Source organism: Protopterus annectens, chromosome 8.part0 (assembly GCF_019279795.1).
Source record: "Protopterus annectens isolate FY-2018-M chromosome 8.part0, PAN1.0, whole genome shotgun sequence".
NCBI classification, from domain to species: Eukaryota; Metazoa; Chordata; order Ceratodontiformes; family Protopteridae; genus Protopterus; species Protopterus annectens.
In genome coordinates this window covers 1,335,364,590-1,335,380,714 of record NC_056741.1, presented here as the reverse complement: position 1 = coordinate 1,335,380,714, position 16,125 = coordinate 1,335,364,590, and the positions used below count along the sequence as shown (strand labels likewise).

Below are 16,125 nucleotides of genomic sequence, written 5' to 3'. Positions count from 1 at the left end.
ATCTCTGTGAGACATTAATTTTGTGACTGAAAAGCTGGTACTTCCTTAGTTTAAATCTGCTTGGTCTGCAATTCTGAAGTTTCTATCCCAGAAGACCCTCTCTTTAGCAGCATTCAGCTGTGATAGGAGGATCTCTGAACTTCAAACCTTGATGTATAGAGACACCTACACAGTTTTCCATAAGGAAAGAATAGGTAGTTATAACTAATTCCTCAAGTGGTTACAGAATTTTTCAGTCAGTCTACCCAGCTCATTACCTTTTATCCCAATTAATAACACAAAGGAGGAAAAAAGATTCCACAAATGACACAGCTTCATAGACAAGAGGTGTTACATTAACAGGGCCAAGGACTTTAGATACTGTTGAACTGTTTGTTACCTTGTACTGGGAAAACAAGCTATACCAGTATCCAAGCAGATTCTCAAAATGGCTAACAAACTGTATCATCTTCTGTAATGACAGTCATGGTAAGAGTCTAGCTTGCCAGGTCTGGGTGCATATGCAAGTGCACATCCCACAACTGTAGTCATCTTCAAAAATATATCTGTGCAGAGCATCTGCAAAGCAGCTACTTGAACGTCTGTTCACACAATCTCCAACCATTACAATCTGAACAATGGATTTCCCTGTACTGTATTGAAATACATACTGTAACCTTTTGCCACGTCCAGCATCAGGGACCTTCGCACTGCTTGATAATCTCCCCTTCAGGATTAGAGAATTTATAATTGTTTGAGGCTGTTTATCCTAACCATAGATATTTGAAAAGTGGAATCATTGCTGCAGTAAGAACTTCTACTTGTCAATTCCACGTCATCATCTTCATCGAGTAGTTTAAACTTCTTGCCAAGCACATGGTGAGGGCAGATTTTGGAAAGTAAGTCCATATTTCTTGATGTTTGTTTGTTTTTCTGAATAATTAACATAGTAGTAGTGTAGAAGTATTTTTAAAGTAGATTAGTTACCTCCTTCCTTGTTTAGTCTTGTATTTCATACCCTAAATTCCTGTTTACCTACCTTTTATCTCTTCTGAACTTTCTCTCCTCCTATTAAGTCTTCTTTTTTTAACTATCCTTCCTGTATCTTACTCAACCTTTTATATATTAATTGCTTATAAGGATTGTGGTACAACAGTATTCCTTACTCCTCAATTATTTCCATTAATTGTACCAGACTACATGCTAATGGGATCTGTACACAAATGTAAATCTTGTCAGTTGACATAGGTCAGAATGTTTGCTTTGTTTTGTATTTTTACAGTGTTGTATTATTGGATTTCATTGCATTACTTTATACTGTTGTTAACTTGTTCTTTTGTAAGTGGAGCTTTCTCCCCGGGCCTCTGCTGAAAAAAAGCTTTAGCTCAGTCGGACTATCCTGTCAACAAATGTTAAATAAATAAAGATTAGCTTGGATGTATTATTTGCTTGCATTTTTCCATAGGTCTGCTATGAAACTCTGTGAGGCTTGTTCTGTGGTTTAGGGTAGATGTTCAGGTCCACATTTTAGTGACTTCTCGTCCCATAAAGGATGGTAAATGTTACTTTTGCTTTACACCCAGGCTTCTAGCTGATGTCTACAGAGTGGGAGGTTTCCTTGAACCTGGATTGAGGATATGCTCTTGATGTCTGTTTATAAGGTTGGTGTCTGCCTGTGGCTTAGTTTACATATATTAAGAGTACACTGCAGCAGTAATCCTGTTTTGAGTATCTGTAGTAATGGTGTGATACCTTTACATAACAGTCTTTTTTGGCTGTTTCTCTCTGCTTTTGCTATTTAAAAAAAAAAATCCATCACTTGTTTGGCATGTCTGGTAACCTGGCGCAAAGTGTCAGCCCTGTCCATCCTGCTGCATAAGCCTTTCCCCAGTACTCCTCATGACTTCTTTTCCTTTTGCACAGCAGCTTTGTCTGTAAACATATTCCTGAATAAAGACTAAATAGAGTTTTCTTTAAATATCTAGAGAAAGACTTTGAAACCACTTCGCATTTGAAATGGCAGCCGTGTTTCTTTTTAAGCTTCTTGTTCAAAATTATAGTACAATAAAGACTTGTAAATGTTTTTCCTTATTGTTTTGTGATTACAATAATGCACATAAAAATGATATGAGATAGGAGTGCAGGCACGTGGTGAACTTTGCAATCTGTTCAGATCTTAAAACAAAATGAAACCCAAGAAATGTTCTGCTTTTTTGATGACTGTGGCTTGTTCTATAGTGAGGCAAATGGCTGAACAAAATATTTCCTTTTTTTCATGTCTGCTAGGGAGTTTGTTGATTGTTTTGTTTTAAGTATGGTATGTAATATCAGTTTTTTTAACCAACGGTTTGGACCTACCTCTGTATGTGGTTTGCTTTAGTGGGGTCTGGTGGGTGAAAATAAAAGTTTGCAGTTAAATTTAAACATTGATCACTTGCCAGTAGCACTGAGGCATACATTTACAATGATTTGTGAGGGCCTATAGTCCTTAAACAGTGTAATTGCTATTACATTTGATTCCATTGCGTTGTATGCTAACAATTTCATCTTGGTGAGTGATGAAACACTGTCACACGTTTGCTGCAGAAATATTGAGAGGTATGCTTCTAAATGACAGTGTGCCTTCTCCTTGCTCTTCACTAATCTGTTCTGACAGAAAGTAACAGTGTGACGACTGAACAGAGGTCTTAACCAGCTATTTGAGCAGAGAATCTTCCAGGAAGCATTGTATTGCTGTGTGTGCATAATAAATACAAAACTTTGGAAGGAGGTCTGGACATGGCATATTTGTTTTCTCATATTATTTTTTCTATTTTTCAGAAAGAATTTAAAGAAAGAATACAGCAACAGAAATATGCACAGAATAAAATCAAAGAGAGGAGACATCAGATTGCTCGTGCTAAAAATTACTATGAGGACTATCATGTGCAGTTACGTGCCAAAATGATGAGGGCAAGAACTCGTGAGGAAAGGGTATGCAAATTCGTAGTGTACTTTGGGTAATTTTTGACATATTAGCTGTTTTAATGAAAGATTGTACAGCATCTCTCAAATCAGGATGGAGCAGAGGGAGAAGTTACAATGCCTTCATATGAAATACTGGTTATACTGTTTAATACATCAAAAGAAAACCCAGTTTGTCTTTTGAAACTAATTGTTGCAGATAGCTTTCCCACAGTATTTTTTCCCATACTACCCCATTTTTACCTGCTGTAGTCTCCCTTTAACCCATTTCTTAACCTGCACCTTAACACTTTCTTCAACAGGTAGGTATTTTTTATAGTCAGTGTTGCAGTACTAATCCTTGGGATTTCCTGCCATTCAGAAGCCCATGGCCAGCCCAATTTCCAGAGTCCTAGCATCATCCCAAGCTGACAAATGTTAAATGACAAATGTACGGACGTTAGGGTATAAAAAGGGTGTCCATCGGTGCCATCTTCGGTTCTTTCTAGCCATGCAATCTGATGTGCTTCAAGTATGCTTTATACGCTTGCAGTCCATTGGTTGGCTCATATTAGTAGAGTTTCTCTGCTTCCAGAGAGGCAAGTACCCCACTGGCAAAATGTCTTCTCTAATTAATATTCAGAAAAGTTAATAAGTGTTTGTCCTGTGGGAAACAAATTCCCCATAAAGATTTTCACTGTTTTTGCCTGTTTGGCTTGAGGTCTGAGCACAACATCTGTAATTGCTCTGATTGTGTTACGTTTCATGCAAAATCCTTTAAATGTAGAGTCAAGGTACTCGCACCTCATAAGTAGTCCTCATCTGCTTCTTTGGTAGTGCCACAACTTCGGACTTCTTCAGGTCCTGCAATAGCTCTGATGGCCGCTGGTGTGATCCTGAAAAGGCAAAAAGAAAAAATTTAGGGATCTGGAGGCCACAGAAAGAACTACTGCATCAACCTCTAAGTCAACAAAAGATCTTGGTGAGTTCCGTTTGCAGCACCTGGGACCAGAGACTGCTAGGCTGGAACCCTCTGATGTGACCCTTCCAGAGGCCTCCACTGTCCCTGGCTTACCCACGACTACTACCACTGCTCACATGTTAGTTAGGTCTAACAGCACTCTGCAGGTACCAACTTCTGATGTCCAAGAAGTGGTTTCACAGGGAGACCTTATGTCTCCTGTAACTTTTAACATTCCTATTGAGGTTGCGATCAGATGACTGCATCTGTTGACCACATTTGTTAAATGATCTGTCAAACTGAAACTGCTCACACCTTGGCCTCAGCTCTGCCACATGTTAGACCAAAGTCCAGAATCTGGTCAAGATAGCACAACAATTCATAGCTTTCACTAAATCTAAAGAACCCTCACAACCTTTTTGAGGCTTCTCTGACTGCAACTACATGAAGAAGAGAAGTAGCCTTCCAAGAGGAGGAGACTGCTCATCTGAAGATGAAGAGCAGCTTTTTTTCTGGTCATTTACAACCCCATACCTACCTTGACTCAGACTCTGATGATACTCTCTCCTTAGCTTACGCACCCAAAGACCTTTCTTCCAGAGACACATTACACAAAATGAAAGAAGCTTTTAACTGGGAAAGTAAGCAGTTCTGCCAAACACAGACACATTATAGGGAGCTATTAACGTTACCTTCTCCTAGACCGTTGACTGTTCCTCAAGTACACATTGTGCTAGATGATGTTTTTGAGGACATAGCCCGACACCCTGACTCCTTACCACCTGTGCCTAGGAAACCGTACAGATTTTACAGAGTGCTTGACTTCCACAAGCATCTCTACAAAAAATATCAAAGCTGATCCTTTTGTGGTCTCCACTGAATTTATTAAAGGGGTTCCTAAAGGACCATCCAGGCATCCCTTACCCAAATGGCTTGAGATCAGACTACTGGATAGGTTTGGCAAGAAAACTTACACGTCTGCAACTTTAGCCATTAGAGGTTTAAACTACCAGTTCCACATGATAAAATACTTGTAATCACGTCAAGATAAAATGATAGCAAAACTTGATTCCATGTCAGATAGCACCTTGTACAAGGAGGTGTAGGACACCACTAGAGAAGCTCTACAGGTAGCCAGACACTCCTTCAAATGTGGATATGACACCTTAGATGCTTCTTGCAGAGCAGCTGTCACAGGTTAAGTTATCAACAGACATGCATGGCTCAGAACTCATCTACTGTTAGAGCATGTAAAAGCAGAGTTATTGGATGCCCCACTAGACAAGGTTCCTGTTTGGACCTCCAGCATAACAAGTCTTTGGGGAACTAGACAAAAAAATACAAACAAATTAAAACTGTAAAGTAATTCTACTTGTCTCCAGCCCCAAGGTACAGTGAAAACTACTCCTGTAAACATTGGCCCTTTCCACCCAGACAAGACAAGGGGATGCCTCCCTGTGGAAGAAGATGAAGGTAATCCAGAAGAAGCCAAACAGAGCAGCCGTAGAGGTCGGTGCTCCCAAAGAGAACACCCAACCCATAGTACAGCTGTGAGTATGTGCTAAACCCCCACCTTCCCACTCCCCTTCCTCCTGGCACCTGGTAGGAATGCTTTTCCTCTTTTTAAGCCACTGGAATGCCATCAAAAGTGGATCAGTATGTCCTCAGCACTATGGAAAAGGTATACTATATCCAATTCAGGGAAATCCCACCCTTTTGGAGCATACCAAGACCACCAAAGGAACAAATAAAACTGTCCCCAGTTATCAAAAATTTACTGCAGCAAGAGCCCATATAGCCAGTTCCCCCAGATCAAAAGGGAGAAGGCTGTTATTCAAGGGTCTTCCTGGCTAGATGAAACGAGGGAACCTGGAGACCTATCCTGGATATTTCAAGGCTAGAAATTCCTCTACATACCAAAAGTTAAGATGCTTAGTTTGCTAAAGCTGCTGCCCCTGATTTTTAAGGGTGCCTCCATGGTCATTATTGACTAAAAGGACGCTTACCTTCATGTTCCTATAGCAATCAGTCACAGAAAATACTTATGATTCATAAGCTCAGGCTCCCACTTCCAGTTTTGTGGTCTACTATTTGGTCTCTCTACTGCATCGAGTTTTTATAAACTACATGGCACCAGTAATAGCATATGCAGAATGCTGGGGTTACACACATGTCCTTACCTAGATGACTGTCTCATCCAAGGAAGATCCACCTCAGCGACAGTGAATGCCAACCAGACTTCTGTCGACTGCTGCCAAAAGGTGGGGCCCATATTAAATGTACTAAAGTATCAGGTGACAGAGGCTTCCAAGATGGCAATCTGAGTGACAGCTTATTTTCAGCTCTCCCAGTGTGAAAACAGAAACTCAGAAAAGATTTCAGTAACTGTCTAGTAAGTGCACTGCTCAGATGCCAGCAAAAAAGAAATTCGGAGAACTTGAAAGAAAATCAATCACAAAAGGTGAGGAGAAAAAAAACTGACTGGGAAGAATTTGGCAGCTGTTCAGCAAAAAGCAGTGCAAGCTCCAGCTTTGGTGTAAGACATGACTTCCAGTAATCTAGAGGAAAAAAATAAGTCAAACGTACTCAAAGCTGATTAAAATAAAACACTGAAGAAGTGTATCAACTCAAATAAAAGGCTGGAAAAAATGGAAGAAGCTATTTTGATGAGGTGATAGACTGTAAAAATGAGAGGTTGAAATGAAGAAAATGGTGGCTGAGTATGAGACTACTCAAGAAGTGATGTTTCAAAAAATAATAGAATTAGAAGACCGAATACATAGGGAAAGCCTGAGATTTTCTGCTGTACCAGAGAAGCTGGAAGGACCAGACTGTATTAATTTTATGAAAGCACAAGTAAGCAACTAAACTGGTATTCCACAGCAGGAGTTGTTAATTGAAAGAGCACATCATGTGTATGCTCTAAATCTGGCTTTGAGAAAGCAGACTAGACCTTTAATAGTAAAAATACATTCCTACCAGCAAAATAATTGATTCTGACAAAACTGTGGCAGAAGGGCAAAGTTCTAAAATTTGAAGATAGCGTTTGTGGAAAATGATTCCTTGCTTACTGGAATTTATTCCAGTAATCAAGGAATGTTGAGAAGCAGGCATGGGATTCAAGCTGCTTGTAACCAGGTATTTTCAGAATATTCTTTCCTGGAGGGTCAAAATAATTTTTTGATGCAGAACATGCTAAGGAGGAGGATATACAAAAGGTTGTACACCAAAAAGTCCACTATCAAACAGAAGGAGATTCTTCTTGTTCCTCTGGTAATTAATGCCCGTAGAGGGGCTGTGCCAGTGAAACCTCTTCCAGTGTTTCAAAAGAAAATGTTTGAGAGAGAGAAAAAAGCACAAGAGTTAACTAGATGAACAAGGAATAAAGCAGAGACTGGATATGGGAGATGGAGATAAACAGGAAAAAAAACAGTAGCTCGGAAATTGACAAGTAAATGTGGGATTATGAAGTATTAATTATATGAAACATAATAGAACAAGAAAATCTGGTAATATTGGATGACTTTGACTTGGGGGACTCCAATGCATATGCCCTATTTCATGTCATTGATGTTTGGAAGAATATTTAGGAGAGGGGGAAAGGAGAAAAATTAACTAAGTAAAATAAAATTTGTTCTTAACAGTAGTATTTTTACAATGCATGACATAACCTGCATGCTGTAAAGTAAAGCTTTCTCAGTTACCTCGGAGTGTAATAGTGATACTAAAGTAAATAGGTACCCCTTTTTTTCCTTCTTTCTTTCTGTTTATTCTAAGAAATGTAGGCACTGCAGTGTAAAAGAAGAAAAGTCTGGTCAAAAGAGCTTGATACAAAAAAATGCATATGCTTTTTCTTATTCTTGCATAGGTGAATGACTGGATTAATGCCCTTAGCTTAATCTAATAAGCTTTACGGGGAAACAGATAAATAAAGAACACTGAATATAATAAAAAGTTTTCCACTAACAAATAAATGAGAGAAAACTGTGACAGAAGGACAAAGTATGGAAAGTGAGAGAGACTGTTTGTGGAAAATTATCATTTACTGTACACCAGGCAGAAGAGGAGTAAAGTAAAAGCAACTATATCTGGTTCTCATGTCTCTGGAGACAATCTGATAAGGGGCAATAAAAAACAGAATACTACTTTATTTCAATGGCTATGAGATCATGTTTTTAAAAACATTCAAGTATTTTTCTAATCTGGGAGAGGATTAAAGATAAGACAGACAAGACAGCATGTAGTGGAAGTAGAAGGACAGGCTGTACCTTTCATCATAGCATGGATAACATTCCATATAAGTTAATCCAAGTCTATGAGTGTGGTTATCAGTCTGGGACAATTGTTCCTATTAGGAGGGTTAAACTTAAGTATTTGAAGATGTGCATAGCTTTGTGCATTAGTATAAAGTTAATAGGTTGTCAGGGTGTTATTTGAGGGTGTTTTTTTATTTTGGGTTTTCACTAAAACAAAAAGTTTTGTAAGATGTGACATAGGTTCAAATTGATATGACGAGAAACAACCGTATAAGAGATCAACCTGCCAAACATTGCTGTATGCATTAACACTAAAGTTGAAATTAGATGTTAAAATAGCTGTTAAATATAATAGGTGGGAATAATAACTTTGAAACATAATGACAGCACTTCTGTCTTCTTCTTCTTTTGGCTGCTCCCATTAGGGGTCGCCACAGCAGATCAACTGTTTTCATTTCTTCCTGTCCTCTGCATCTTGCTCTGTCACACCAACCACCTGCATGTCCTTTCTCACCACATCCATAAACCTTATCTTAGGCCTCCCTCTTTTCCTGTTACCTGGCAGCTTCATCCTTAGCATCTTTTTCCCAATATACTCTGCATCCCTCCTCAGCACATGTCCAAACCAGCATAATCTTGCCTCTCTGGCTTTGTCTCCAAACCTTCCAACCTGGGCTAACCCTCTAACATACTTATTCCTAATCCTGTCCATCCTCATCACACCCAGTGCAAATCTTAACATCTTCAACTCTGCCACGTCAAGCTCTGACTCCTGCCTTTTTGTCAATGCCACTGTCTCCAACCCATATAACATAGCTGGTCTCACTACCCTCTTGTTAGACCTTCCCTTTCACTCTTACTGGTACACGTATGTCACAAATCACTCCTGACACTCTTCTCCACCCACTCTATCCTGCCTGTACTCTCTTCTTCACCTCTCTTCCACGCTCACCATTACTCTGAACTGTTGATCCCAAGTACTTAAACTCATCCACCTTCGCCACCTCTACTCCCTGCATCCTCACCATTCCTCTATCCTCCCTCTCATTCACACACACATATTCTGTCTTAGTCCTGCTGACCTTCATTCCTCTTCTCTCTAGAGCATATCTCCATCTCTCCAGGGTCTCCTCCACCTGTTCCCTACTCACACTACAAATCACAATGTCATCTGCAAACATCATAGTCCATGGGGACTCCTGTCTGATCTCGTCTGTCAACCTGTCCATCACCATTGCAAATAAGAAAAGGCTCAGAGCTGATCCTTGATGTAATCCCACCTCCACCTTAAATGCATCTGTCACTCCCACCGCAGACCTCACCGCTGTCACACTACCCTCGTACATATCCTGTACCACTTACATACTTCTCTGACACTTTCTGTATTGTCTTTAAATGTGAATGGTCTCACAAACATATACAAAAAAGAAAAGTGTAGTGAATTATATTAAAAATACAGAGTGCAAATAGCTGTGCTATTGGAGGCAAATTTGGAAAGAACCAAACGTGAATTTGATAACGAAAAGATTTCTGTATGGCTATTCAGCGGAGTATGTGGGACAAAAGAAAAGGGGAGTACTTGTATTAATTGCAAAAGGAGCTCCAATACTGATAAAAGAGGGGGAAAAAGGTAATAATATATTTGTGGTAATAAGGGGCTATTGGCAAGGGAGGAAGATTAAACTGGCATGTATTTATATTCTACCTAAGACTGCTATAATGAAGCTTAAGACAATTCTGGGAGAAATAATCAACTTTCAGCAGGAATATTACTTATAGGTAGGGACTGGAATTTGATTTGTAGCAGTGAATATGTATCTCGGGGGGGGGGGTTAGAAGGGAAAATATAACAAATGAGAGTAGATTTTTGAAGAAATTTATAAAACATTTAGCATGGAAGAAGTGAATTCAGCAGTAGGAGTTTGGAGTGCATTTGCATTATTCTACAAGGTAGAAAAACTGGGCTAGGCTAGACAGAAATTATATTTCAACAGAACATGTCCATTTAATTAAATGTTTTGATATGCATCCAGTAACTATTTCAGATCACATGCCAATAATAAGTGAAATAAAAATGCAGGGTAATGAAATAAAAATGAGACAGTGGCACTTTCCCACCTATCTGATAAAAAAAGAGGAATTTAACAAATGGGTAGTGGAAGTTATTCGGGAGTTATTAGGAAAGATAGGAATGGGTAGTGGAAGTTATTTGGGAGTTATTAGGAAAGATAGAAGTTTCTGCTGAAAATATAGCTAGGGAGTGGGATAAAATTAAAGTTGTTTTTCTTTCGGCTTTTCCCAATTAGGGGTCGCCACAGCGGAAGTCTGGTCTGCTAATGATTGGCAGTCGATTTTTTTTTTATGGTGCCGAGGTGCCAGCCTGACGCCCAACCTTCAACGAATGCATGCCCATTCATGCATGTCTTTCGAATGCCACTCGACCGTGGGGAGGACATGCAGACTCCACACAGAAGGCGCTCCAGCCGAGAATCGAACAGGAGAACCTCTTGCTGTGAGGCGACAATGCTACAACTGCACCATTAAAGTGGAGTTTAAAATAGTATGGAAATAAAAGGAGAGATATGGTTAAGAAGTAACAAGAATTATTTAGAGGGACTGACAAAGGTCAAAGTATTCCAGAATAGGGGGAATCTGTCAGAAAAAAAAGAGGAGCAGTTGCAGAATACTAAATAAAAAAATAGGGATTACCTCAGTAGTATGCATGAGTTTAGAAAAACTGCTGTTAAGCAGTTGATCTGATGTCATTTTCATTCATTCCTCAGTGTATGGGGTCTCTGATCCGATCTTCAGATCTAACTTGACTAGTCTGTTTAGATTCTTGCATTTGACTGTCATGCTCCTCCCTTTACCCATAATGCCCCTTATTTGCCAGATCACCTCAGATCTAGTTTGTCACTCTAACGATTCAGTTGGGATTATGTTCTCTCGAGTTCTAGGGTGCCTTGCTAGGTTTTGTGAGTAGATATAATTTATTTTTTCCTCTTATTCTTTATTTCTAATGTGTCTTTTTAGGCTTTCTCCCTTTACTCTTCTTGCCTTCGGATTTCTGTTTAGGTAAATTTTTGTACCATTGTTGGTACTCGGCTCTCTCTCTCTCCCTTTTCAGATATGCTTTTCTACTATTGCTGGTAATCTTTCCTTTTTATCTTATCTTGAAAAAAAGCTTCCTGTGTATAACATATCTGATAGTTTCTCTCTTATTTTTTCCCTTCTTAGTGTTGTTTGCTGGTGTTTGGTTGTTAATATGGCTAGCAAACCTGCTGGTTTTAAGAAGTGCACTTCCTGTGGGCAAGACACCCAATTCTGATGCCCCACAGGGAGTGAATATATTGTTTAGTCCAATTCTCACAGGTAGCTTGTGAGATATGTACAGGCTTTAATTCGAGTGATTAGTGGTAGGTGGAATAAGTTGGCCCTGAAGGGCCTTTTGCCAGCTTCTTCCTCCTCTATTACTTCTACTTCTGGAGCTCAACCCCCCGCTAAAAGCAGAAGTCATTCTAGTCAAAGGAACACCGGAAGAGTTCTGTGGCGCAATCTCCTGCACCTGCTCTAAGTTCAGAGCCACCTTCAAAAATCAAAAAAAGTGTCAGATCTGACACCTTCGGATCCAACAGTCTCTGTGGTAAGGTCTTCTTCGATCCAGAGTCTGAAATTTTTTTATGGAACCTGTTTCTCCCAGACTTATGTCTCCATTTTTGTAAGAGAATACTAGGAAGTCGTCCCACCCTCCTTCCACAGCTTCTACCCTCAGGTCCTTCCATAGTCTTTCTGAGGCAGATGTGGGCATGATATGAGGAAATTTCTTAAAGCACAAATCCAGATGGGGGTGTTGCTAGCTCCAGCTCCCATTGGATCCATGAGCCTTCAGCCACTTTCATAACTTGTAATAACTCCTTCTCTGATCCGACCCATAGTTTTGGACCCATTGTGTCTGAGAGTGGTCCGAGTTGAAGTTTTGGATCCAGGGATCCTAACTTCTTCAGATCTGATTTCATCCTTGAGCCATTCAGTGCTAACCCCTACTGCACAGGACAAGTTTCAATGCTGGATCCGGGGGCTGACCTTCACTCCGAGGCTTTTGAAGCCATCGCTTCCCCTCAGAGCCTCGTACTGGACAGCTTAGGTCCCATTCCCTCCTCAGACTGGAGATCCAAGAGGGGTGGAGACCCAACTGAGCCGAGAGCTTCAGCTCTCGTAAGTTTAGTTTCTGTCTCTCCTGGATCCTCTGCCTTTGAGGTATTGGAAAGAATGTTCTCCTGTCCCAGGGAATCTTCTACTCTCACTTCCTAGGATCCTATGTTCCCTCTATGGATTTGAGCTGCAAGTCTCGTCACCCTTCTCCACAGGGACAGCCAGCTTGTAAGAGCTTCCGGGCAGTTACTGTTCAGGAGCTCCCAATCTCTAGTAACCAAACACAAATGCTAGGTACTGGCAACCCAGTATCGACTAAATTGCAGCAAGACAATTATTCCTACTGTTGGCAACTATAAAAGTCTGTCCTCCACCAACGTATATATGAAAAACGAACTGACCGATGATATAAGTCCAAAATCTATATTTTGACACACACAGCCACAAATCCAAATGGATACCTCTCCAGAACACCCCACTGAAGAGGTATACAGGAGAAAAACTGCAAGAGGAGACACTTGGATTCCCCTCAGTAATCTGTAACAGAGGACACTGATTTTGATGAGGGGGTAGTGCCCCCTAGGTCCCCACCTGAGGATGTCTCCTTGAAAGACATTTTAGAAATCCTGTACCAAAAAGGTGGTTGGTTCTCCTAAACCCCTTCTCAAGAGAAATTGGTGTTTCTAAAAGTCTTCATGTGTGGCCCATCTACGTCTTTGGTTACCCCGCCCCCCCAGCGAATGACCTTGGAGATGTTGTTTCCCACCTGGCATGAAAGGAACCAGATTCCATGGAGCCCATCCCCTGCTATCTGGACAAGATTCTAGGAGTCCCAAAAGAAGGACAGTACTTGGAGTATGGGTATTCTTGTAGATGCTATGGTTGTGGCGGCAGCCACCAAGAAGGAACTAGCCAGAGTTCCTCTGTCCAGCCTGCTAACAGAGAGTCTAGGGCATTAGACAGGTTTTTAAAGTGCATTTATGCCTGTGCAATCTTTGCATTATGATCACTCAACTACCTGGCACATTTTACAAGATTACAGAGGGACTTGAGCAAAGAACTCTGAGTCTACCCCAGAGTCGATGTCAGCAGAAGAGGAGAAAACATATTCCTCCCAACTGGCCACCCTACAATCTGTATCCAGCACATCCATGAGGTTAATATCTCACACTGCTGAAGGTTCCTCAAGGGCTTCTGGTTCAGTCATAGCTATAAGGAGACATGCCTGGATGTGTGAGTTTTCAGAGCCCTTTAAATCCTCTTTCATCAGTGATCCTTTTGATGGATCTTCCTTGTTTGGGCCCACAGTTAAAGACACACTTCATGGATGAAGTTGATGACAAAAATGTGATTCCACATTGTAAACGTTATTCTTGTGTTGGGTCTTACATTAAAGCTGTTCGTGTCATTCCAACTGGATTCGAGGTGCTTTTTTGCTGGTTTATTAGTTTATGTTGGCACCATCCAGTTTTCTGGTTATAGTTATGATTATTATTATAAGTATTTATGCCTTCTGGCATGTTTAGTAGCAGCAAACTTGATCTGAGGTGAACTGGAAAGTAAGGAGTGTTATGGATAAAGGAAGGATCTCGAAAGTCAGATCTAAGAATCTAAAGAGATTGGCCGAGTTGGATCCAAGACCTATCATACATTGAGGAAGAATGAAAATGGACAACATAGATGCATAGCTGTGGTGAGTACATAACTTACATTTTTTGTAATAACTAAAGGGAACAAAAACTTTTAGCACAACGACTCAGGCATCAGAAATCAGGGTTAAAGATAGTAAATTATATGAAAGGAAAGGGCTGCCCATCTCATTAAGCTACTCTAGTAATATAATTAAAAAGATCTGGCACAAACTTACTGTTGCTGCTGATGTTAACAATTTAATAGGGAATTTACTGAACTTTAGGTCTAAAAAAAAAAAAAAATTAATTAAAAAGAATGCTATGTTATAACAATGTGAAATATAATGAGTTGAGACATATAGACACATTTCAATCTGGGCATGAAATTTTTGTAAATTTATAGATATTGACAGTACATTTTTACATCCTGGTACTAATAAAAATATTATCTTAAAATACAAGCAACTTGTTTGTTTAGCGCAGTGTAAGTTTTGCAAGAAAGTCTATATAGGTAAAACTAATCAAACCCTTATGGAACATATAAGAGAGCATATTAGGGAAATGAGACAAAAAATGATAAACATTTTCTCAATAAACATATTATAGAGATGGGAGAACAAGATAAATTTGGATTTAAAGTTGTTGAAAAAATATGAGAGAGTGGAAGGATGGAAGACATAATTAATAGAACTGAGAGTTGAGAATTATATTGGATATTGCATTTACAGGCAGATAAATCATATGGGCTAAATGGTAAGGTCTCTCCTTTTTTAATTTCTCCAAATGTTTTGGGTTCCTATTACCATGACTGGCATGGACCCCATTCCTAAGTTAAAGTACGATTAAAGTTCATTAAATTAGTGTTGTTCACTCTTTGATGTCAGCCAAAAGTACTCTCCGCAGCACCTGCAATGTGCCTAGTAATGACTCCTGCAGTTCGTATGGAGTTATGTGTATTGGTAGCATATGTAAATAAGATTTTAGACTCTTTTTTTATAAGACCCTTTGCTCCCACTACTATTGGAACTGTTTAGATATATTTCTTAGACATTGCTGTTGTTTCTGCTTGTAGATCCTGATATTTTATAACTTTGTGTCTCTGTGCACAGGACACTGTAGTCACTGGGTGTGGCAATTTCAATGATCAATGCTACTTTTGACTTCTTTTCCTGGACTACTATATCTAGTTATCTGGCATCTATCTTTTGGATTGTTGGTAATGGATGATCCCATGTGATGTAGACGTCATTTTCTAGGATGCTTTATTGGCTCATGTTTCCAGTGCTTTTCAGCCACTTCAAAACCATAATGTTTGCACAATCTCCAGTGCAACAGTCTCGCCACATTATTGTGCCTTTCAATATACAGTCCTTCTACCATTAGTATGTCACAACCAGCAATGAGGTGTGCGACTGTTTCCATTTTGGTTTTACAAAACATTTGTCTGTTTCTCCCACATGTTCAATGGACTTTGTAAATCAATGTGAATGTAGCCCACTATCGTGAGCCAATATTAAACTTTCATTGAATGGTTTGAATTCACCTCGCCTTAACCATTCCTGTATTCGTTCCTGATTAACATGAGGTTCTTCCAGAAGTTTTCTATACTTGCAACTATATATATGCATTTTCCAGATTTCTTGTCTTTTCATCTGATCCTTCACCTTATATTCTCTCTCTTGTTTTTGGCATATTTAGTTGCTGCCTGATTTTTATCTACTTCTGGTTTGATTTCCATTCCTGCTTGACGCTGATATGCTTCTGCTAGATTAAGCAGGGGAGTCATCTTAGATTTATCTTCCTCATGTTTCAAAAATTTCACTACGTTTGGGTGTCGTGACCAGATATGTGTGGAGTTCAACAATTGCAGATCCGTACAGTGTAATCAGTTTCAAGGAGGCCCATCCCTCCTTCGGAATGGGGAATATATAATCTTGGTTTGCACTGATTTTTATAGATCATTTCGTGAGCATGAAGCATCCTTCTTGTTTTAATATCTAATCTATCCAACACGTTTTGGGGCCAATAAATCACTCCAAAACTGCAAGTTAGGACAGGAACAGCAAATTGTGGTGGCTGGTGACTTCAAATTAAAGGGGGGGCTGCAGGAGACAGCTGAATGGGTGGGGCCAACTAGAACAGGGTGGAGCTATGCTCCAAACCACAACAACTGGAACTTTAATTAAATATGCAGCCCTGGCTG

At 39.8% G+C, this 16,125-nt stretch overlaps 1 protein-coding gene across 1 annotated transcript in view; it reads left to right on the top strand.

Moving 5' to 3' along the window:
* Positions 1-16,125, top strand: part of CEP95 (centrosomal protein 95) — a 1,662,476-nt gene that overhangs the window by 1,298,679 nt on the left and 347,672 nt on the right. The window contains exon 18 of the mRNA XM_044080881.1: positions 2,800-2,952. Within this exon, the coding sequence (XP_043936816.1) occupies positions 2,800-2,952 (153 nt within the window). The remainder of the gene's footprint in view (positions 1-2,799; positions 2,953-16,125) is intronic.